Source organism: Miniopterus natalensis, chromosome 11 (genome assembly GCF_054644295.1).
Source record: "Miniopterus natalensis isolate mMinNat1 chromosome 11, mMinNat1.hap1, whole genome shotgun sequence".
NCBI classification, from domain to species: Eukaryota; Metazoa; Chordata; class Mammalia; order Chiroptera; family Miniopteridae; genus Miniopterus; species Miniopterus natalensis.
The window spans coordinates 28,193,090-28,217,669 of record NC_142091.1 but is presented as its reverse complement, the minus strand read 5'-3'; the positions used below and the strand labels follow the sequence as shown (position 1 = coordinate 28,217,669).

The 24,580-nt window shown below is 37.7% G+C and overlaps 1 protein-coding gene and 1 pseudogene across 4 annotated transcripts in view; both read right to left on the bottom strand.

Annotated features, from left to right (window-relative positions):
- Positions 1 to 8,142: 8,142 nt before the first annotated feature.
- The window catches only part of NOX4 (NADPH oxidase 4), a 128,282-nt gene continuing 111,844 nt past the window's right edge, over positions 8,143 to 24,580 (bottom strand). For all 4 annotated transcript variants that reach the window (XM_016206811.2, XM_016206812.2, XM_016206810.2 and 1 more), the window contains exons 16-18: positions 22,265 to 22,333; positions 20,775 to 20,875; positions 8,143 to 9,923 (exon numbers count right to left, since the gene is read on the bottom strand). In XM_016206811.2, the coding sequence (XP_016062297.1) occupies positions 9,803 to 9,923; positions 20,775 to 20,875; positions 22,265 to 22,333 (291 nt within the window). In that variant the 3' untranslated portion in view covers positions 8,143 to 9,802. The remainder of the gene's footprint in view (positions 9,924 to 20,774; positions 20,876 to 22,264; positions 22,334 to 24,580) is intronic.
- Positions 13,025 to 14,412, bottom strand: LOC107532449 (glutaredoxin-3 pseudogene; annotated as a pseudogene).

The window sequence follows — 24,580 nt, the reverse complement described above, 5'->3', positions numbered from 1 at the left end:
TTTCAATTCTCATACTGTAATCAAGTATCCTTTCCATGGTCTATATATATATATAGCCATATTTTTTGCATTTTTGTGCCTTTTGTTGGTGATTTCACTGTTTAAAATGGCCCCCAAGTGTAAGAAGGCTGTGATTTGCCTCATGGAGAACGTGTGTGTTAGACGAGCTTTGATAACAGGTGATCAGAGGCCCACAAGAACCTAATGGGAGCAATGGCTCAGTATTTACTAATTCAGTGTGTGTTCGATCTTTATAAAACAAAACTACCAGAGAGAGAGAGTGACTGACTCAACTGTTATGGAGCATCACTTCTTATGTTAATAAAGTCTACCTATAAGCCTACAGACACCTGGTTCTGTAGTACATGCATGTGGACAGCTACAGTGACCATGACCATACACATGCAATGTGTGTGATGGACAGCTAAAGTGACCTGTGGCTGGGCAAGGCCAGTGCCTGTGACTCCCCTAAGCCATGAGACAAAGAAAAACTCAGAACCAAAGATAGGTTAATTCAGAGGAGGGGGCTCTGAATGGGAAACAAGCAGAAGCAGAGCCTAGGTTAATCCAAAGACCCAAACAAATAATGCTATGCAAAGTGTGGCATAGGACCTAGGGATTCTCAAGTCTAAGCTGGGCTAGAAAACAACAGGAAAAAACACACATAAAAATCATGCCTGAGAGTCCTGACAAAGGTTCCAGGTTAAAGCTGTTTACCAATCATAGTGCCTTAGGAGAATGGCTGTGGTTCCCCACTGCCTGCTGATCCAATTTGGAGCACCCTTCCAGTTAGGAGTAACTGCTCAAAAGGGGCCTACACAGTTGTTTCACATTACTAGACATATTGTTTCCATCTGCTTTGGAAGACCAAAGTATTGTGTGTGTGTTTTTTCCCCCAAGTATCCCATTAGAGAGTTAAATAATTAACCACTTACCACTACCATAAAAGAAACTCAAGACAAAAAGACAGCTATTTTTAAAACTTGAAATCTGAATGTTTACTAATCCAAACCTCCCAACAAAATCATTTGTCAAAATGAATCTGAAATTTAATTTCAGAAATCACCTTGTGAAAATGGATGTAAGGTGACTTTGAAAAATCTGTCACAATTAACAGTCACTCTAAGTCAAAAAGTATTTGTCACACAGTACCTTGGGTCTATATTTGAAATGCAAAACCAAGTTTTGGATGTTTGTTTACATCTCTTGGTTGATTTATCAGCAAGCTGCAAAGAGGGCCTCTGCAACACAGCTCCTTAAAAAGTTTTCTTGCAGACTTCATTGCCTAATCAAGTCTGATGAGAAACTTCTGTCACACATTTTCATATTTTTGAGCTGTGACAAACACATTCCTGACAGCAAGGTAATCAATATGAATAAGGGAAGGCATTTCAGAGGGACTTTTAATCTTCAGATTGATATACTGTCCTTGATTTGTGCACCCCTCCAAAACATTTTCCCCCAATTATCTTTCGTGTTGTTCCCTCACTGGCTGCTGTGGATGAGTATTTTTACAACAGTAATGCTATTAAAACGTGCACTGGTGACCCCACTGTGACACAAAGCAAGTAATGCACATAGGAAATAAATGCAAGCGCATAACTGCTAATATTTTTTTTCAGATGCACTTGAACTTGACCTATTGAAATGTTCATTAAAGAATGCATGACAGCTTTGCAAAATACAGAGGCAAGACACCATCTCAGAACCTCAGGAAAGAAAATTCTTTGAAAATAAATCATGTGAGGGACTGCAGTGTGGTAGGAGTTGACCGAGGACAATGCAGAACCACATAGTGAAGTTACCTGCTTAAACCCTATAAACAAGTCACCACTGCTAAAAGCTCTGTAAATTAGAGCACTGTGGCATCTGATTTGACCCACGAATGATTTTTAGATTAAAGGAAAACAATAAGTAATAATTTAATATAAAAAACATAGATTTAGAAACACAATGACGCTCTTTTACTCTGAAGCAAATACCTTTTCATCCTGCAGATGCAAAGGGCTTTTCGATTTTGTATACCTTACTAGGTATATCTTAGGACCTAAGAGCGACCACAGTCATGTATACTGAATCATTTTTATTCATCCTGCCCACTATCAAGTTACAGGTTCACAGCCAACACAAAAACACAAAATGGAATGATTTTAGAGAAAATTCTGGTCTTCATTTTTCTGATGAGAAAAGCACACAGCTGGTTTTCGGATGGTACTGAAACTCGGGTCTCGGAGACAGAACATGTGGCAAACTGCTCCTGTCCCACCTATGTAAGTGTCAGAGGCCTGAGTTACTCTACTATTATTCTTTCTTTTGTGTAATTCACAGATTTAAAAAAAAGGGAGATGGTGATATATTGAGGGAAAAAAAGTCCTTTAAGCAGGAGTTCCTTTATGCATGTAAATATTTACAATATATTCAATGTTTAGGTAAAAATTGAAACCTTCAGTGATCAAATGGAAGAACTCAACATTTAGGCTTCATAATGAACATACTGCATTTTATTAATTTTCTCTGCATAAAATATGTATATTTTGGCATCTTAAAATTGTATAAATATTTCAATGTTGTAATGGACAATTATGAATTGTGAGAATAATACCAAAAAGTACACCAAAAATAAAACCAAAATCCCAAACTCAGTGTATTAAATTTAGAGATTAAAATTCTATAATTCCCAACCATAAATCCTGTTGAAATGAGAGCTACAAGAGCGTTGACATGCTTGGAATTAGACCAGTAACCAACGTATTTTCAAAGTTTTAAAAAATATTACTTGTTTAATATCTTCACATGAAAGACTAGTGTGATCATTTGGTCTTTCATTAGGGATAAAAACAACACTAATTCATTCCCAAAACTCTGGAGAAAATTCTTGATTACTACCAAAGGCACACAATTAGTTTACAGTAAAATAAATTTTAAACATATTTGTCCAAACTTTGTTTAGCTTTTAAAGACTATGCCGTGTTCAAAAAATAATGAAGGTTTTCTGCAAACATACTATGACTTTACAATAAAATTACATATAAAAATAAATGTATTTTTCTAATTCCTTACGCATATTGAATCTGAGTTAGTGCCTCCTCCCCAGCACTGTATACACTCACAATTCCATGTAGCCAGACAAGCAGCAAATGCCACACCTGGCTGGCTGAGGGTCCCGCATTTTGATAAAGGACCACACTTCTTCCGATTGCAGACCTGCCACAGTTGAATGCTTATTATGAACGTTGGAAAGTGTCATTCCACATTTCTGCAGAATGTCTTTTTCATTCAGGCAATATTTATTCCAATCCACCATAAACACACTTTCTCTGTGTGTGTGTGTCTGTCTTGTTCTCCTACAAACACACACATAACTTAAATATCAATATCTCCAAAATAATGTGACCTTGGATGAAAATCCATAATGTAAAGTATCTTTGGCAAGAGTAAGAAAAATTTATTTTTTTTCCATCTCGAGAAAAAAAATTGCTTCGATGAAGTGCTTTTGTCTTTTCTAGAATTATTTCTAGTTCTGCAATATAGGCCTTTGTCTTAACTCAGTAGGATGTCTCAAAAACAGCTGCTTTTTACTCCATCAAACTTTAAATAAGCAGGGTTAGTTATATTGCCTTCCAGCAATTCCTAGCTCAATTCCCATAGATCAATACAGCTGTCTCTAGCCACACTGGGCCTCACCAGAATCAGTTTAAGAATAATTCAGAAGGCAGTTATACTGGACAGAACAGGCAACTTTGTTTTTCAGAGTCTCAGAAGTTAATGGTGTTGATTTGTTTGTTGGTACTTCTCTGTTTGCCTGGAAAACAATTAAATACTCTTTCAGTTACAATGGACTGTGACTCATAAAGGCCTATGTTTTTGCTTTTTCAGAACTGTTTTATTTTTACTGTGTTTTCAAAACAACTACTTAAGATTTACCCAGCAAATGTTTCTTTCATCACTCACTTCCTCCTCTCCCCCACATTCTTGCCCCACCACCTCCCCCGTTAGGCAGAGGCCGATGGCATTCCCCTTTTTATGTACATGACGGACATGGTCTAATGCTTTGCAGGGGTAAAGGCTGCAAGTCTCCTGATTTCTAACACAGGATCCAGGTCACTCCACACCCTGGAGGCAGCTGGATGAAATGACGACACTGGCATAACTGCCAATGACTCCCACATTTCAAAGTGATTTCTGCTTTTCCCAACTCTGAATTTTAATAAAATTTTATGGAACAGAGAAGAAAATAAAGATGGTTTCCCACAATGGCCATTTGGTAAGCAGATACTGGTCACCTTTAAATAAACATGTAGCTACATCTGGTGGGCACCCTGACTCAAGAGCTGGTATTTTCCTGAGCCCAGAGTCCCCGGGAGTCTGCAGGATAAACCATGCAGCACATCTAATCACAGAGGAGGGAGTGCAACCCAAGTCACATTCGGATATATGGGCGGAAAGGTATTTTACATTCCTTCAGGGCTCAGCTGGAGACGAAAACCTGGAAGATTTAACTGCTGTCTCCCTAGCCCATGTGTTGGCTGCCATATATTTTTTAGCAGGCAAGCAAGGCTCCCATTTGATGCATTGCGGAGATTTCTCACCACTAACATAAAATATACAGTCATCCTAAATTGATAACTAGGCTCCAATGAATGTGCTGATACAGGGGAACAGATACCCTGTTATGATACAGTGGAGAGCATATCCGTTTCTCAGTATCTGCATGGTTAAGGAGGTTTCCTTCCCTGAGCAGGATAAGAGCTGGAAAATACGACCTTGCAGTGCCAGGACGTCAGCGTGTGGTGTGCGCAGCTGAAGCAGTGCACGGCAGCCTCCCTGCTTTATTGCCACGTGTACTAGAGCGTTTATGCGGCGCTGGTTCTCATCGAAAGGTCGGGTTGTCTCTAGGTCAGCCGGCACCTCATCAAAGCTCTAATTCTCAAAGAAGATTGTCATTTCCATCAAAGCTTCTGCTATAATTCTAGTGGCAAAGAAACTGTGAATGCTCACTAAAGACAAACCAAGCACCACATTGTTTTACATTTCCCCAAACCACAGCAATAGCCAGTTGTGCTACACATTTGAGCATCTATTTAGTTATAAAAAATAAAAAAGCATTATCATGTCCTGAGGTATTAAATAATTTTTCTTTCTTTGATTCCCTTTTTTTCTCCTAGTTTTGCTCCTATGAGGCATTTCTTGCCTTTGCCAATTCTTAAATTGTAGGTTAGCCCAGCTGGCACGGCTCAGTGGTTGAACATTGACCTAGGATCCCGGAGATCACAGTTTGATTCCCAGTCAGGGCACATGCCCGGGTTGCGGGCTCCATCTCCAGTAGGGGGCGTGCTGGAGGCAGCCAATCAATGACTCTCATCATTGATGTTTCTCTCTCTCTCCCTCTCCCTTCCTCTCTCTGAAGTCAATAAAAATATTTTTTAAAATTATAGTTTAACTCTCTGCATCAAGATTACTAGTGATTTTGCTACGGTGTAAGATAAAATTAGAAATCTATTTTTAGACTCTATAAACAAAAATTAAAATTTTGTATATGGGAAAATAAAAATCTGTATATTAATGTTAAAAAATTACTGGTTTCTCTTCTAAAGCAACATTACCTTAACTCTGCTGATTTCGAATCATTCATGTGGCCTTTTTTCTCTCTCTCTTAATGGGCCCTTCTTTGCTAAGTATCAGAAGTCACCTGCTTCTTTCCTTTGGAAAACTTCATCTAGCTAGCGTTGCAACTCTGTCCTCTGAGAAAACTACAGAATGGAATAAAGAAGCTGGGGTAATGGAGGGGAGATTTAGACAGAAGGAAACAGTGAGTTCTCATTGTCTGTAGTGGTTCAAATAAATGCAGATCTCATTATGCTTGGTATCATTTATTTCCTGTCTCACTGGTCTACAAAAAAATGACTCTTTTCTCCTGAAGAAGAAGCACGTTATGGTCATGAGAACAACAGTCATCTGTTTTCATAACAACAGCTCCCTGGTGGTTAGAAAGCTGGTGAAGTTATGACTTTTGTCTATGAACCTAAATTTAAAATGACAATATTAGCATTTCCTAGAAGCTATATACTATTACAAATTTCCAACACAGAGTTTTAGAGAACAAAAGCAACACAATTGTCATGTTTTAAAACTGATGTAAAAAAATAGATTTTAGCAGGCAAAATAAATATATGACTAACAAATTGAGAATCGGAAGACATACAGAGAAGAGGAGTGTGATTTTCTGCTATGAATCTGGAATTAACACTCACCACCTTACTTTCCACCTAGCACTAGAGTTTTCAGGGAAATTCCAACTAACAGCGCTAGATGTGTCTTAGATGTATAGGTCGTGGGGAGGGGAAAGAGCCCTTCAGTAGCAGAGATTAGAAAAGCTGAGCTCCAGTTTCGACTCTGTGACAGTGGATGACTGGAAGCAAGTTACCATCTGGGCCTTAGTTTCCTCAACTGCAAAATAACAGTATTCTTAACTTTAGCATTTTATCTTTCTATAATATACCTGGATATGAAAGCACTCTAGATAGCATAAGGAAAGGGAAGTGCTTGTCACAAGTAGCAATTGAAAATGTGTCTTATTGGCTTGTCTAGAAAAATCACTGTTCAGCTGAGTTAACCATCCTTAAGGAAAAAAATGTTTTTACCTAAATTTTTTTCTTTTTAATGTAATGAGCATCCTTTAGCACCAGCATTATCTACTGATGGCAATGGCTGGCCCATTTTGTCTAGCAAGCCTCTTTAACAATGCCTCATAATTTAAATCAATTACCTGTTGTGAATGCTTCAAGTAAACAGTGATGGGGGAGGGGTAAATAACATGGATATGTGGAGTAAACCAATTCACACTATGCTTTTATTTCTTTGTTTTAAGAAAGAGCCTGTACTATCACAATCAACCAACTGGCATTTAAAGTCATAATATAAAAAATATATCATTTTTAACCCAAAATTAAAATAAAATAAAATAAATGAAGGCCCAAATTTATGTGTGTGGGTGTGTGGGTGTGAATTTACCTTTTCAAAATGGTTACTGATATGTAAAATCACAGCCTTACCTTGCATAAAGCAGGAGACCGGAGAAGATTAAAAACTGATGGAAGATTCTACTGGATTCTTTGAGAATTTCATTTCCTTTGTCTGCAGAGTTAATTTCTTAGTATAATCTACAAAAACTGATAGTTTCGTCCAAAAAAATCAAAGGAAAGAAAGGTAGAGTTTTAAAAATACCTATAATGATGAAAATTTTGTTCAGAGGTTCTTAAACCGGAGTCCTGGCTTTTGGAGATTGTGGGCCCCTAAGATTGTCTGTATATTTTATATGTGTATCATAATATTCTTTTTAAATCATGTCTTCCAAAAGATACATTCCCTAAATCAGATTAATTGACTACTGATCTAGTCCAAATGAGAAATCCCAGAGTGAGGAGCAGTTTGCCGTAGTCACACCATTAGCCAGGGACATTGCGAGCCCCAGAGCACAAATCCCTACGGCTGCTGCTCATGCTGGTGTTTCTGCAGCTTGCATTCTCTGGTGAAGAAATTCTAACTGCTGAATTTGTTGTGACGGTAAAGTAAATTTATAGAGATTTTAAGGATACCATTTCAATTTTAACATTTATTGCCACTAAAATTTCTCTTTTAAGACCTATGTGATAAGAATTAGCTAGAGAGAATCCCTCAAAACAAAGCATAGCTCTCTTCTACAGGCACGATGAAGCCCTGGTTTCCACTCCTTTCTACGGAAGCAAAAATTACCTATGTTGACACAACGTCTGGACATCAACTGGAATTTAAAATAGGCAAAAAGGCTCATCTAGAATAGCAGACATACTTACTCAGAAAGATCACTCTTCTTTTGAAAAATCTTCCACCTGCTTTACTGAAATTAGGTGTATTAATATAATCAAATAAATTATCAGTAAAGACTCAGTATTGCATGTCAAGCCTGTAGTAAATTTCTTTTTACTATTTCTTGCTGTTACGTGTTTTCATGAAAATTATCTTTAACTTAGAAAGTGTTGCCAAGATGTACTCTTTATTAAATATGTCTTCAGAGCTAAATCTGCAGGAACATTGCACATTTCCCATGTCTTTTTCTTACCTTCCACAGAAGGGAGAAGAAAGAATTCCAAAGAGAGAAAGAAATATCTGTAGGTAATACGTTTATGGACATTCAGTGCTGGATAGTTTAACATGCTCGATAGTTATTGGTGAATCAGAGAGGGGAAAAATGACAGTAGCATCGATCAATTTACATTGTATCATGCAAACATTTAACAAAGGCAAGACAAGCTATGCTTCTAATTTCGGCAATGTGCTGTATTTGATAGCAACGAATAAATGTCTACAAAACAAAATCACTAAACTGTAAAAATGCCTTAATTCTTAAGGTAGTAAAGTGAATTTTTCCTGTGAGCCAAGAATACAATGGCCAGGGAACATGAACTGATAGGATCACACAGAGTAATCCCAACAGTGACTTTAAACTCAGTAATTCCCTATTGAGACCCAGAATACCAGGTGGTACAGCAATAATATGCTTGATTCTGAACTTAAATTTAATAGCTAATGAAGTATTTCATCTTGCATAGGAAGTAAATTACAGATTTCCTGTTAGGGATGTGACTACACTTTCGCTGTCTCCAACATAACCAATGGGTGACAAAAAGATCTTGTATCTGTCTCAGTGCCCAGTGACAGACACGATGCCCTTTAGTCTCAAAGTGCAAATTAAACAAAGTACCTTAGGAGGCTAAAAACTAAGACAAGCTATGCTGGGGGGGAAAGTAAATAAAAGGAATAGAGATCGCCATGCCAAAAAGGGAAAAAAAGTATTAGTCTATATAATTTATAGTAATAATAATATTTCCTCATTACTATGCAACAAGAATTGATTAAATAAACTGAGGGTAGCCCAGCCGGTATCAACCCATGCACCAGGAGGTTGCCGATTCAATTCTGGGTCAGGGCACAACCTGGGTTGTGGGCTCAATCCCCAGTAGGGGGCGTGCAGGAGGCAGCTGGTCAATGTTTCTCATCGATGTTTCTCTCTCCCTCTCCCATCCTCTCTCTGAAATCAATAAAAACATATTTAAATATATATATATAAATTGAGGGTAAACACAACTGATTAAATAATTGTGCCTAATGCATGCCAAGGGACCAAAAATTTCCCTAGAGCGAATGGGGGGAGGGGAAGAAAGAAATATATAAAAATAGATACTATATCAACATCTGTAAAGGTATTAAGTAGAGGTATTAGCATCAGCAGTGAGGAAGACTAGATACTGACACAAAGGTACCCGTATCAATAGAGAGTCTTGTGCTGTATCTTCAAACATCTAATATATTTGCCTGGAGCTTTTCTAAGTCCAAGCTACTCAGTTATTCTTATGTAGAAAATGTATTCTGCGTTTCAATGAATTTTTAATTTTGTTCAATCTTGCATTCGTTCAACCAAAAACAATTTAAAGAGGACCATGGCTATCGGCCTCACAGTGAGCCAGTGTAGATCCTCACCAGGGAGTTCTCGAATCTGCCAGAAAAAGCAACAGTGCATATCTAATAGTTTTAATTCTAGCATTGAAAAGTGAATCACCCCATCAGATATTCTTCAGGGCCTCTTTGGTTTCCAGATTAAACACGTGCTGTGACCTGTTGTCTTGTCTCATTCTCTGCATTTCCATTTTAAATAATCATAAATAAGAAAGCCTTGCTACTCTTTGGCATGACATAACTTTCCATTTCAAAGTGTTAGAAACTGCACCCATTCCTTCTTTAGAGTCCTGGTTTATCGCAAAGGCTTTCAGCTGAAAGACTCTTTATTGTATTCGAATCTTGTCCCGTACGAGTTGTTTTGGTTACTCAATTTACGAAGAGTCGTAGAAATGGACCGGGGGCCACAGCAAAAAACACCAACTGTTTTCCTGGGAAGGAAGAGGGAGAAAATGGAAAATCAGGTGGAAAATCTGGCAGAACATGCCAACGGGTACATTTTCTGAGCATGAGCAAGGTATTAACGATGTTCATTGCTTGCTACCTGGCCTACAAAAAACCAATTTTTCAGTTATTTCCAAATGGAAATGATTACCCGGAAGATATTTAATTTACCTCATCGTTTTCGTACTAGAATTGATGATCCAAAGAAGGTAACCGTGAGCACATGGCGGCCTGTTATCAGACAGCGAGGGAGCAGCCTGCCCTCGGCCTGGTCATCACGTGCCACCGCTGGGGACACAACTGAGCCCAGAGCAGCCTCGCAGGGTGTGGTGCCCACTGGACCCCGCCAGAGTGCTCTGTGCTCCGGCAGCTGATTCACACACACTTTCCCTACAGATTCCATGGGTTCCCATGGGCAGTGATGATATGGAAGCGGAAGAAAAGCCATTACCAAGGTGAAAGGATCATTTCAAGTGACTGATTTATATCCACGTTGAAATAAAAAGCATATTCATCTGGATACGTCTTTTCTTTCATTTATGCAACTGCAGTAATCGTAACGAATGCTAAGCAGGTTTTATTATTTGCCCATGTAAAATTTTCGTAGATAAATTATACATGTCCCTAACAAAGAGGCTAAATAGATCCCAGAAAATGACAACAATTTCACAGTAATCTTCCTCCGTATTTGTTGGTTTGCCGGAATTCTTCCTAGGATATGACTAACAATTCATATATCTCAGACAAGTACAGTATGGCCTCATTGTCTGAAAATAATTGGTGCTGGGGGAAAAAAAGACAGCGAATTCATTTAAATGGGCACCGAAAATTTATAACAAATACTGAAAAATGGTTTTATTGTAACTTCTCATCTTGAAAAATAAATCAAAGAACTATGAAAATAAAACTTTCGCTTGTAGCCATGACTGAATGATGGGGACTAGACTTACCCTCCAGCATTAGAAACATAGAAAAAGTGATATATGAAACCTGTATTTGCAGGAACTGGACCAGAGGCGGGAGAGAACAGTGACCCCTGAGAAAGCTGGGACAGCAACTGCCCAGAGGAGAGCTACTGGCTGCAGCACTGATTAGTGGGCTCACTGAGTTCAGGAGACAAAGAACAAAATTTGTGGAGGCCAAAGGAGGTAGAATTTGGAGGAGAATGTGGAAGGGAAGAGACATCTACTGAAAGAAGCTCTGGAGATCCATAGAGGAGTGTCCTTAAGTCTTGGGCTGAGTACTGACTGGCCCATGGGAGAGGAAATCATCACATGAATCTCGGTAAAGAACTATCAGGGAGCAGTATGTCAAACACAATCCAGAGTTCACACAAGGCTGTGAAGAGTTCACATTCCCACAAGCCAGAATGGGAAGATCTATATATAATACATGGGCAATGGTTAGTGTCCTAAGAAAGGCACCACCTTATTTGCCAAAGGTAGAGTGGATGCTGCTAAAACCAGCCTTAGATTGAAGGCTGCCCTAGACCTACACTAACAAAGCTTGAAAGCAAGCCTCAAAAAACTCAAAACTAAACCCAGGTAACAAAACATGCCAGAAACAAATCCGACAATATTGAAAAGAATAAATAAAAATCTGGCATTTTATATCTGAACTTCATCATGTACAGCATTCAATCAAAAATGACCAGGAATGTATAGAGCAAGAAATCATGAATTATAACTAGGAGTGTTAAGGGCTGAATTGTGCCTCCCTCCCCCAATTCATATGTTGAATGCCTAACCCCTAGTACTTCAGAATGTGGCTATATTTTGGAGATAGGACCTTTATACATGTGATTAAGTTAAAACGATCCTGTTAGAGTGGATCCTGTTCCAATCTGACTAATGTCTTTATAAGAAGAGGAAACATGGGTATACAAAAAGACACGAGAGGTGCACATGCATAGAAAAAAACTCCATGTGAAGAGGCAGAAAGAAGGCGGTCTGTAAGCCAAGGAGGGAGGTCTCAGAGGAGATCAACCCCACCGGCATTTTGATCTTAGACTCCCAGCCTCTAGAACTGTGAGAAAATAAACTTCAATTTAATCCACTCAGTCTGTGGGATATTGTGATGGAAGCCCTAGCAAACTGACACAAGGGGGAAAGATCGGTCAATAGAAAAAGGCCCAGAATGACAGAAATGATGGAATTATCAGACATGGTCATTGAAACAGTAACGAGAAATATGCTTCCTATGTGCAACGGTAAGCATCCACATGATAAGAAGAGAAACAGAAGATTTTTAAAGGCCTAAATGGAAATTGTAACGATTAAATGCCATATTTAAAATGATAAATATACTGTGGATTCACAGAAGAACAGGCACTGGAGGAGAAAACATATGTAAACGTGAAGACAGCACATGAATCTATCAAAGTGGAAGCACACACAGAAAAAATATTGAAAAAACAAAAAGAACAAAACAAGATAAATCCTCAGTGACCTATGGACAATATCAACTAGTCTAAAATATATGTATCTGTAGCCCCAACAATGACAGATGACAGAGGGAAAAGGGGGGGGAACATTCAAGAAATTATTGACAATTTTTTCCCCCCAACTGAATGAAAACAAACACATAGACCCAAGAATTTAATGAACCCCAAAAAGAACACACAGAAAGAAAACCGTAGAAGGCAGCTTACAGTAAACCTCTGAAAGCCAGTAACAAAGAAAAACATAAAAGCAACCAAAGGGGGAAAAAGATACATTACAAATAATTATCAGAAGATGAAAAATGGACTTCTTGTCACAAACTACGCAAGTCAGAGGCAATGAAGTGATATTTTCAAAGTGTTGAAAGACAAAAGAAAATGTCACCTATCCTATACCAAGCAAATTCTCTTTTAAAAAAAACTGAATTTGAAGATGTTTATTGCATTCTATTTTTGGTGGAAGAAAGCACAACCTACATTTATTTAGCACAACCTTGTGCAGGGCGCAGAGTGGGGCTGGGAAAGAAGGCATGCCTCCTCCTCGGCCATGCCTGGGCACTGACTCATGAGCTGCTCCGCTCTAATTATTTCCTGCACTAGTTGGGTACCACGCTTAACATTTATGAGTTTTCCCCTTTCGGCAGAGGCAGCAATTCCCCATTTCCTTGCAGTACCTTAACAATGTCCAGCCCTCCGACAGGCTGAGGGGAAGGTGGCCAACTGCAGTGTTTTCAGTCCTGCAGAGGCTCATCCTCCAACATACCCAATGTCTCATTTTCAACACCAGTACTGTTTCCTATTTCCAGAATTTGTTCGCTGAATCCACATTTAGCTTCCTGTTTGTTTCCTTTCATAGAGCATCACAGAAGCTTTATTTGTGATTACTTTGAGCCTTTCCTCTACTTTGGAAGTTTTAGGGCAAATTTATATCTAGTTCTTGAGATGCTTCCAGCTCTTTACCTATGTCAAGTCCTCCTATGAGCTCACCAGAAACATAGAGCTGGGGTGAGGAAGGCCAATTGGAGTAGGTTTTGAGGCCCTGATGAACTTCATCTGAGAAGATATCTAAACTGCTAAACTAAATATTGTGTTATTTGAAAATTTCCACCATCTGCTTGCTGAAACTACAGCATAAACATCATAAACATCCCTTTATAAACATCAGGTGGGGACAGCATGAGTTAATTTCTTTAAGGGAAGGTTGAGGTCTTCTTGGGTCTCATTACCACTGGGTGGAAGGGGCCCATGGATGTGTGTTGCTGAACTGTTTTGGTAAACCCTGGGGCGTGTGCACCATCTAATCAGTAATTTTGTTTTTTCCAGAATTCTTGAACAACAGAAAGGTGGGAACAGACTAATTTCATATTTTTCAGATACTTCAGGTAGAGCTTCAGCTTCCAACTTCACAAATGAAACTTGGAGGTGTTCTTCGGCTAAGTCTGCCATCACATTGTTCATTTGATCACACTGTGGAGCCCATGGTGCCCAAAAATGGACCACAAGGGGGGACGTGGCTCTGAGGCACAGCAGCTGCTCAAACTGCTGGGCTGAGATGACCTCCAAGGGGCTCCCACCGCCCCAGCCACCACGCTGCTGCAGCCAGACAGTTCTATATCGAGCGAATTGTATATCCCATAAAAACAACTTTCAAAAGCGAAGATGGAATACAAACTTCTCAAACAAAAGGTGAGAGACTTCGCTGCCAGCACTCTATGAGACATCAAAGGAAATTCTTCAGGAGGGAGAATGAAATCGAGGGGGGAAATGTGAATTCACCCCAAAAGAATTAAGAGGACCAAAATGGTGAGTCTATGAATAAATGTATCTGTTCTATTTCTTTAAAATATGATAGAAGTTTGAAACAAAAGCAATAACCATACATTATGAAGTTGATAGTATATCTGGAATGAAGACAAATAACAAAAGCCAAAAAGATGCAGGGCTACTGGAAGTACATGCGGTGGTACAGCGTTATCTGCAGTGCACTGTGATGAGCTAACGATGTCCACTGTGAGCCTGAAACGACGTTTCTCCATTTCAGCTTTATCAGAACCACCTGAGAGACTTCACGCACCACAGATAGCTGAGCCGCATCCCTAGAGCTTGAGATTCAGCATTATCTTGGATAGGGCTCAAGAATTTGCTTTTCTAACGACTCCCAGGTAATACTGATCCAAAGAATGCAGTTTGGAAAACAATGCCTTAGAGAAATCACAAAAAGCAAACAAACAGAGAGGTATAGCTAATATGCCAATATAGGAGAGAAAAAATAGAATCATAAAAAATACTCGGTCCAAAAGAAGGTAGATAAAGAAGGGAAAAAAGAGAAAAGACAGAACAAATGAAATAAATAGAAAGCAATAGTAAATTGTTAGATTTAAACCCAACCAAAGGGAGTCAAATATTCAATGAGGAAAAGGTAATCTCTTCAATAAATGGTGTTGGGAAAACTGAATATTTATATGCAAAGGAAATAAAACTGGACCCCTATCTTATACAACTCACAAAATTAGCTCGAAAAGAAATCAAGACTTAAATGTAAGACATGAAACCATCAAATTCATAGAACAAAACCTACAGAAATAGCTCCTTGACATTGGTCTAAGCAATAATTTCATGGATGTGACACCAAAAGCACACAAAAAAAATCAAAAGTAAATAAGTGGGACTACATCAAATTTAAAAAGTACTACACAACAAAAGAAATGATCAACACAATGAAAAGGTGACCTATGAAATGGGAGACAGTATTTGCAAACTACATATCTGATAAGGGGTTAATATCCAAAATATATAAAGAAATCACACAGCTCAATTGCAAATAAATAAATAAATAAATAAATCCAATTACAAAATAGGCAAGGGACCTGAATAGACATTTTCCCAAAAAAAGATATTTGAATGGCCAACAGGTACATGAAAAAGTGCTCATCGTCACTAATTATCAGGGAAATGCACATCAAAACCGCACTGAGGAGATATCACCTCACATCTGTTAGAACGGCTATCATCAAAAAGACAAGAGATGACAAGTATTGGAGATGATTTGGAGAAAAGGAAACCCTTGGGCACTGTTAGTGGGAATGTAAATTGATACAGCCACTATGAAAAACAGTATGGAGGTTAATAAAAAAATTTTTTTTAAAAATCTTATAATACAGCAATTCCACTTCTGGGAATATATCCGAAGGAAATGAAAATGCTAACTCGAAAAGGTACCTGCACCCCCATATTCATAACAGCCAAGATATGGAAACAACCTAAGTGTACACACACACACTGGAATATTATTCAGCCAAAAAACGAGGAAATCTTACCATTTGGACAACAGGGATGGACCATAAGGGCATTATGCTAAGTGAAATAAGTCAGGCAGAGAAAGACACATACTCTATAATCTCCCTTATATGTGGAATCTAAGCCTCCTCAAACCCCTACTAAAATCATAGAAAAAAGAGATCAGATTTGTGGTTATCAGAGGCGGGTGGTTGTGGGAAGGAAACTTGAGGAAGGTGGTCAAAAGATACAAACTTCCAGTTGTGACACAAATAAGTATTGGGATGTAATACACAACATGGTGAGTGTAATTAACACTGCTCTATGATGTACAAGACAGTTGATAAGAGAGTAGATCCTAAGAATGCTCATCACAAGAAGAAAAAAATTTCCTTTTCCTTTTATGGTGCCTATGAGATGATGAATGTTAACAAAACCTTTTGTGGTAGTCATTTTACAATATATGTAAATCAAACCATCAAGCTGGACACTTTAAACCTATACAGTGAGGCTTGTCAATTATTTCTCAATAAAACTGAAAAAAAATGTGAAAAAAGAGCAATTTGCAAAACCAACACAAATAAAAAAGAAGACGAGAGATGAGTTTTTTTGAGGATATGAAGAAAGGGAACCTTTGTACACTATTGGTGGAAATGTACATTGTTACAGTTTTTATGGAAAACAGTATGGATATTTCTTTAAAAATTACAAATAGAACTACCCTATGATCCAGCCATCCATTTTCTGGGTATATAATAAACAGAAATGAAATCGCTACCTTAAAGAGATATCTGCGCCCCCATGTTCACTGTAGCATTATTTACAATAGCCAAGACATGGAAACAAACCTCAGTGTCCACTGAAGAACGGATAAAAAAATGAGAGCTGGCGTGATAAGTGTGTATACGTAAACATACACACACACTGAAATACTACTCAGCCATAACAAAAGAAAGAAGTCCTGCCACTTGCAACAACATGTATGAGCCTTGAGGACATTATTCTAAGGGAAATACATCAGACAAAGACAAATACTGCGTGATCTCATTTATAGGTGGGATCTAAAAAGAACCAAACTCAGAAACAGAGAGCAGGCGAGTGGTTGCCAGGAGCAAGCTGGCAAAGTAAGAAAAGGGGGAAGGTAGACAAAGGGTCACAAACTCTGAGTTATAGGGATGAGTTCTGGTGATGTAATGTACAGCATGGTGACTACAGTTGACAATACTGCAGCGATTTTCAACCTTTTTCAGCTCGTGGCACACTAAGCTAACTAATGAAATTCTGTGGTACACCAAAAAATATATTTTTTGCTGAGCTGACCAAAAAAAAAGAGGTATAATTTTGATTCATTCACACTGGACGGCTATTGTTGTGTTGGCTGTTGTCATTTTTTATTTAATAATCTAAGGGAAAAGAGGTCAGTGCCTTTGACTAAATAGTCAGGTATTGAATGTTTAAAAATTCTTGTGGCACGTTGGTTGAAATTCACTGCTCTATTGTATATTTGAAAGTTGCTAAGAGAATTGCTAAAAAAGAAACAACAGGCCCAAAATAATAGAAGCACATGTGCTAAGCCCCACATCAGAAACCAAGACTTGCAGTTTCTGGCAGGTTGTTAACTACTGGATAGTTTATAAAGTAATATGTGGAGTATCTTTTTTATGTTTTTAAAAAATTAGTTGTTGAAACTCTTAGCATATTACAGTTAACATTCTTCTGTAATATACATAGTGTACATAATGGTTTCTTTTAACACCACACTGTCCCCAAGAGGGAGGTGGTAAAATAAGACTGCCACTTTTCCTATTTGGGACGATGCTCAGCACAGAGAACTTCACAGTCAGAAGATAGAGGTTCCTGTCTGAATTCTGACTCATTAACCATACCTTCAGACAAATCATTATCTTTTAGGATCCTAGCTTCTTCATTTGTAAAATAATGATGCAGGGAAGGTGACTTCAAAAGCTCCTTCACGTCCCTTAATCATATAATACCATCATATAATTCATTTCCTGAATTTAAAAAAGCCATGCAAAGAAGGAATCACTCTCATGCACAAGTGCAAAGTAAATTAAGTATAAATTGATTCAGCTTTTTGGTTTTGGTAGGGCAGCATTGAAATGTGCACACCCTTTGATCCGGCAATTCCATTTCAAGGACCCTGACTTATTGCAATATTCTCACACAAGCATGAGAAGTGTGTGTGAAGATAATTACTATAATACTGTTGGTAGCATAAAGGACTGGAGGAAACCTAAATATCCATAAGCAGGATAGGAATGGCCACGTTATCCATACTCTAGAATACTATTGAGTATAATTTCATAAAAATTATTCATTATACTGTTTCTGAAAAAGACTAAGTTAAAAAATTATATATTGTAGATTCATTCAATTTTTGTTAAAATAAAGTTTTATATTTTCAATATATATTTTTAAAATATACATGCATTCATATATATGCACATATACTTATATACTTACATAAATGTGTATGTATTTATATGTGTATATGTACTTATATGTGTATACATACTTTCATAAGTGTGTATATATATAAGTCTGTGTGTGTTGTGTGTGTATGTCAAGGAGTGCTTAATCCAATTTAAATTTGTATTCTACATAGTTTATTAAACTAATACCTACTGGCTTAATGAATAATCACTTTTTGAGGATTAAATTGTAGCCCAGCATACAGTATTAAAATTATTTATGTATTTATTCTTTATTTCAACCTCTATATGTTCTTTTTGTAATTTATGTACATGAGGTTAACCAAAAATTATACATCTAAAATGAACCCTTCTATTTAAATAGTACCTTTTTCTAGTTAATGAACCCTTAAGATGTTGATTCATTCTTTTCCAAACTATGCCGCATAAAAATCCCTTTTAAAAATTATGCATTGGCCTGGCCAGTGTGGCTCAGGTGGTGGGGCTCTGTCCTGTGCACCGCAAGGCTGCCTGTCTGAGTCCCCGTAGGGCACATGCCCCTGTGGTGGGCTTGATCCCCGTGGGGGGAATGCAGGAGGCAGCCAATCGATGTACTCTGGCATCGATGTTTCTCTCTCTCCCTCTCTTTTCCTCTCTCTCTAAAAAATAAATTTAAAAAATCTTAAAAAGAAGCAATGCATTTTAGGTGCCTGAGTAGAGCAAATACAGAAAGCGAAAGTGCCGTACAGAATGCGAACAGTAGGCGGTGCACACTTGCTCGTCTTAAACCAGCTTGCTGTTTGAAGGAAAAACCAAATACACATGCAAAATCCCTCTAAATCATGAAGAGTGTAACAAATGAGTAAGAAATAACCAAAGAAACCGATAAGCCAAGTCCAATTTCCCGTAAGTGATCCTCTATTGCTTTGGGCTTGGGTTTCAGAATGAAGCAAAAAATAAAAATAAAAAAATTTTAAAACCCCCAAAGTATCAAAGTTTTCAGCAGGATACTATAAACACTAATAAAAGAATGCTTGTCAGAGGCCAGTTCAGTGTCACCAAAGAGGAATGAGCTGTGCGTGGCGCATGGCGAGACCCAGGTGAGTATGACAAGATGATCACGCATACGACGGATGGCACTGGGGAAAGATGAGAAGGGACAGAACCCAAACAGGGCTGACGTGTTTTCCAGTCTGTAAGTCACCGCGACTGGGGCCCTGCATGTGACACGGGGCCTCTGCTTTCTCACTGACGCTTCCCTCTTCAACCCCAAACTGCTTCTTCAAGCGAAGGAAATACAGAAGCGGTTTCGAACACGGCTGAAATCTTAATGACATTCGTATACATTCCTTTTTAGATTTTGCTTCTGGGGCTCACTCCATAATTCCAAAAACAATTCTCTGAAGATGGAGTCAACAGTTATTCTTTCAATACATCATGTTCAGCCATGAACTCATGAGTTTGGATTTTATTAAAAATCTCTCCTTCTCATAAGCTGTCTCATTCATTTACAGTCAAATATCCTTTTTATATTTTTCAAAATATATTTTTAAAACTATGAGTTAACCAACTGTATACTAATAATTGTAATGACCACTCAATCCAGAAAAAAAAAATTAACAGTAGAGCCTAGGGTCACAGGAAATTTTAGAAGTTAAATAATTAATTTATGTACATTTTTGTTGCAGAAATATGTTTAGGTTAGCAACAAAGAGATAATTAGTTCAAATATAAAAGTATATTGAATTTTGATGAAACTTTGCAGGTTAATCAGGATAGAAATGCAAGTTCAAGTAGGAAAAAGAATTGTGTATAATTTCCAACTACTAATGAAAGTTTGTTTGTGTATTTACGATATATGAAGTTGGTATCAAGAAACTATGATATTTGGATTCCAGTAGATATATTTAAAATAGTTACAATAGTGAAATGCCAACATCTGCAATATGTTAGAAATTACAGCCTTTGCAACTATTTAATTTTATGATGAAACTTTAAAATGTGTGAGTGGGTATATGGTTTTCCAAATGCTTTAGATTTCTGTAGACTATTGCTTTGCACTATAACAAGTTTATAGAAGACAAATGGGTTGTCTACTCTATGCCCTAAAGTGAATTCTTTCCATCAGTAGTAATCTCTTCAGAGCACAGAAACATAGTCCATAATGCTAAAATCCTCTGCAATCATAGCTTCCAAGAAAAAAATTTATGTTTAAAATATTTCTGACTTAGAGATTGCAAATAACAACTAAGAGCTTCAAAAAATGTACTCATTCTGGTAAAAAGGTGCAAAAAGCTGATTTTTAAGTGCATGCATCGTTAGAATTATTGGTAGAGCTCCCTTTTTTGCTAACATGGTTTTGCAAAACGTTTCCCATGATCACCCGATATCTGCTGTGGGAATGAACACTCCTTTTAATATGGATCTCTGCAAATTAAAAAGTAGGTAGAAGAGTCTAGTTCATAAATAATTTACACACTATTTCTAAGCCAAATTTTAATTATTTGGCATTACATATCCATGTGGTTGGTCCCTGCTTTGCTTCCTCCTTTGATAGTGATAATTTAGTGTTTAAGTGGCTAATTTATAAACCCATTACTAATTCATCCTAAAAACTTCATGTAAGGACTTGGGAATATTTTAATTTGGTCACCAGCCACATGAGAAATTTGCTGAAGAATTGTACTTACCCTCTGTTACATTTTGCTATTTCATCAAACAGAAGCTTCCATCGAGGACGTCCGATGTAAAGTCTTGAATTCAGTGCTTGATATTTTTCTCCAATTATTTTCTGCCACAAAGAAAGCATCATATTTTATGTGACACAGAGCTGGCAAATTACCCATTTCTCTAACATCATGTCTACTGGTGCTGTGGCTTCCTACCAAATTGCTGTGATATAAAGAATATAAGTAGCAAATGGCAACCTATTAAGTACAGTCAGTTAGAACATCATTTCCGCCCTCTTTCCCTTTAAAACTCATTCTCTTCTTGAATGCCATTATTTCAAATGGCTGATTTGTTTCATTTTTAAACAACTGCAAGGCTGAAGAATGCATTCTAATTGCCTACTCTCAAAAAAGGCCTCAGCACATAAATTTTATTGAATTGTTTTTGCACTGCAAATACAGTTGTCATATTTGGCACATTAGATGGGTAAAATACTACAAACTATAGTCATAAATTTGGGGAAATGATCTTAGACAAGACAGCCTAAGACAGAAGAGCTCCAAATCTCTGGACTATCAACCAACAACTCAAATGAACTGGTGTCTGCAATGAACAGAATATGAGCGCTCAGGAATCAGCGTGAAGTGAGAAGAGAGCAGAAAGTATCTGGGTCTCAGCAAACTGACAACCAAGTGCAGCTTACGCCCTGTACCTTAATCACAGCAATACCATGAGGATAATGGTACCGACGTGCTTCATAGGAGTGGTAAAATAAAATATTTTTACATACCAAGTAAGAACTCTGACTAGAATAAATAGGGTTAGATTTGTTTGGAGGTAACGGACAAGCATTCATATTTCCTATTCAAAGTATTTCAGGAAATGTATGATAGAAAATATAAAATAAAACTTGCAAAAGCATTCATGCCCAGATTTATACACTTAACGCAGCTGCTCCCTGCTGTCTGTAAACATCAGTTTCTTCATCGACAACATGGGGATAGCAATATGGTCTACCTCTTGAATCTGTTGGAATTATATGATGAGGTGTGTAGTTGCTTAGCACAGTGTCTAGCACAGTGGATAAATAATGCGTGATAGCTATTGCTGTTCTTTTTAGTTTCCCTTGAAGGGAAATAAACTTAATTATGTATGACCTTATTTTTTCTTTCCATATAAAACCTCCTCTCGATGAACACAGTCACAAGAGTGTTCAGTTATGTTCTGACCTCTGCAGGTAAAGAACTTGGGCAACAGTGAAGAGGAGAGAGCTGAACTCAGAAGGTCTGCTCCAGCTCCCTCTGAGGAAGACAAACACAAAAACAAACACAAGCGGCCTACTATGGTCAACGTCAGGACGAGCCATGAGGTTTCTGGACACGTTCCAAGAGGCCTTCCTGTGGGAAACCTGTTCAAACCACCTGCAGAAGTTTCCTTCAAGCACAGCCCCTACAGTAAATCTCCTATGATCAAGAGACTTGTTCATTTACAGGAGCATCCAGCCACATACCTGTATCCCATCTGTTTGACTGAGGTACAGCTGCATGTTGACATAGTCAGGTCTGTTCTCTTGCCAAAACTGAGAGGACATAAAAGTAAACAGACATTAAAATTACTTCTGTATACTCAGGCTTCCTCCTATTCTAACACATGTGATTCTGGAATTTTTTAACATGTATCTTGTCTAATCACAGCCAATATCTACAAGCAAATCTCTCTCTATATATAGTGTCCCCCTCAAAAATTCATACAGTTCAAGAAAGAGTAAAAGAAAATTGGGAAATAAGCAAGGGGAGACTTAGGAAATCCCAGAAGTAATACAAGTGGCCAATAACCATCTCAATAGCATTGAGGGGCACATACAATGAGATCCCACTGTTTAAGAGACTTGTAGAAATGTAAAAGATTGGTAATATAATGTTTTGGAATAAATTTCTCTCATATTCTCTGATGCAAATGTAAATGGTTTTAGTCTCATCTGGGGGAGTTTTGTCAGTATAATTTAAAATTTTAAATTCATTCACTCAGAAAGTCCAGTCTCTGAGACCAGCCCAGAAAAAATACTCCTGAATTGGAGAGCGGTGATTTTGCTCTTCTTGACACACTTCCTCCCTGAGCCTCAAAGACAGAACTCCTTTTTTGTTTTGCTACTACCTCACTGGCCACTCTGACCAGTCTCCTTTGTCAGCCGTTACTCACCTTTTATTCCTCTAGAAACTGCAGTATCCTGGGGACTGGTGTTTTCACACACATTCCCAAGATGTCTCAGAATTTTATGCCTTTTAAGGCTGAGTAATATTCCATTATATGCATATGCCAGACTTTCTTTAACTGTTCATCCATCGATAGGCATTTCAGTTGCTTCCATCGTTTGGCCATTGTGAATAATGCTGCTATGACCACTGGTGTACAAATATCTGTTCAAGTCACTGCTTTCAATTATTATGGGTATATTTCCAGAACTCATCTCTTTCTTTTTTGCATAAAATCCAAAGGCCATATGTAATCTGCCCTTCTCTCCAAAAAACAAACACATGGCCTCTCTGATTGCTTTTCCTACTACGATTTTCCCCTTGCTTACTCTCCCCTGCCCACACACCCTCTTTCATCTTCCTCCAATCGAATACTATTGCATCAGAGTGCTTGCCTGTGAAGTTGGGGCCAGCTGCCTTAAAAACTTTCCCCAAGATACATGCCTTGTCTGTTCATTCTCTTTACTCAAGTCTCTGCTCAAATACCATTTTTTGATGGGCATTTTTGAATACTCATTAGACATTAATATGCCCTCTACTGTTCACCCTTTGTTGCTTTACCCACTTCCCTTTTCTTCTTTGTCCTAATCTAAATCGGACATCCCATTTATCGGTTTATAGTCTATCCTCTCCGCCTAGAGTGTAAATCATGAGATCAGAAACTTGTTTGTATTTTGATCTCCAATGTAGCTCCAGGTCCTAGAACAGTTTTTCATTCATAGTGGGAAGTTCATAAATAAATACAGAATGACTGACTGGATGAGTGAATATCTACACAAAACGGCATGTATGATATTCATTGCTTTGCTCTTTGTAATAAAAAATGTAAATATTCATCATGAGCAAATGGTTAAATGAAGCAGATCCATTCAAACTATGACATACTCTATAGCAGTAAGAAGAATGAGGTAACTCTTTATGTACTATTACTAAAAATGTTTAAGACATAGTCATAAGTTTAAGAAAGCAACTTTCAGAACAACGCAAATAGTATGGTAGGATCTATAAACATTCTCAAGTTACCTCCTGTTACATAGGTTGGGTGGGGAAATAGTAAGGGAAGGCTTTGCTTTATCTGAATCATTTGAAAAATTTGCACCAAAGATGCAAAAAAGATGTGTATTACTTTTATAACTTGAAAAAATAAAGATAGATATATGAATAGGTCAATAAAAGGTTACATGTAGGATAGATGAAGATGCCTGCTTTCATCTTTGTAAGAAATAAAACTTAGAATTTGGGATTTCTGAAATTCTGCATAGTGTGCCAAAGGTCTGGTGATGGTCCATTTGGAAGATTAAAAGTGGAGATAAGAGGTAACAGCTGTTAGAGCAAAAGATGGGAAATGCAGTAGCTATTGTCTGCTGATGGCTCCCTCTATTTGCCTTCCTTCACCACCCCATATGCATGCATCTGCATACATCATGTACATATATGTGCACCCATTACTAGCACATGCATGCATTTGTGTTAAAATATTCTATGTAAGAACATAGCATCAGCATTTCTATGTTAAATCATATCATAGATATATATACATAATCACAGATATCAGTATCTAAAAAGATATGTGC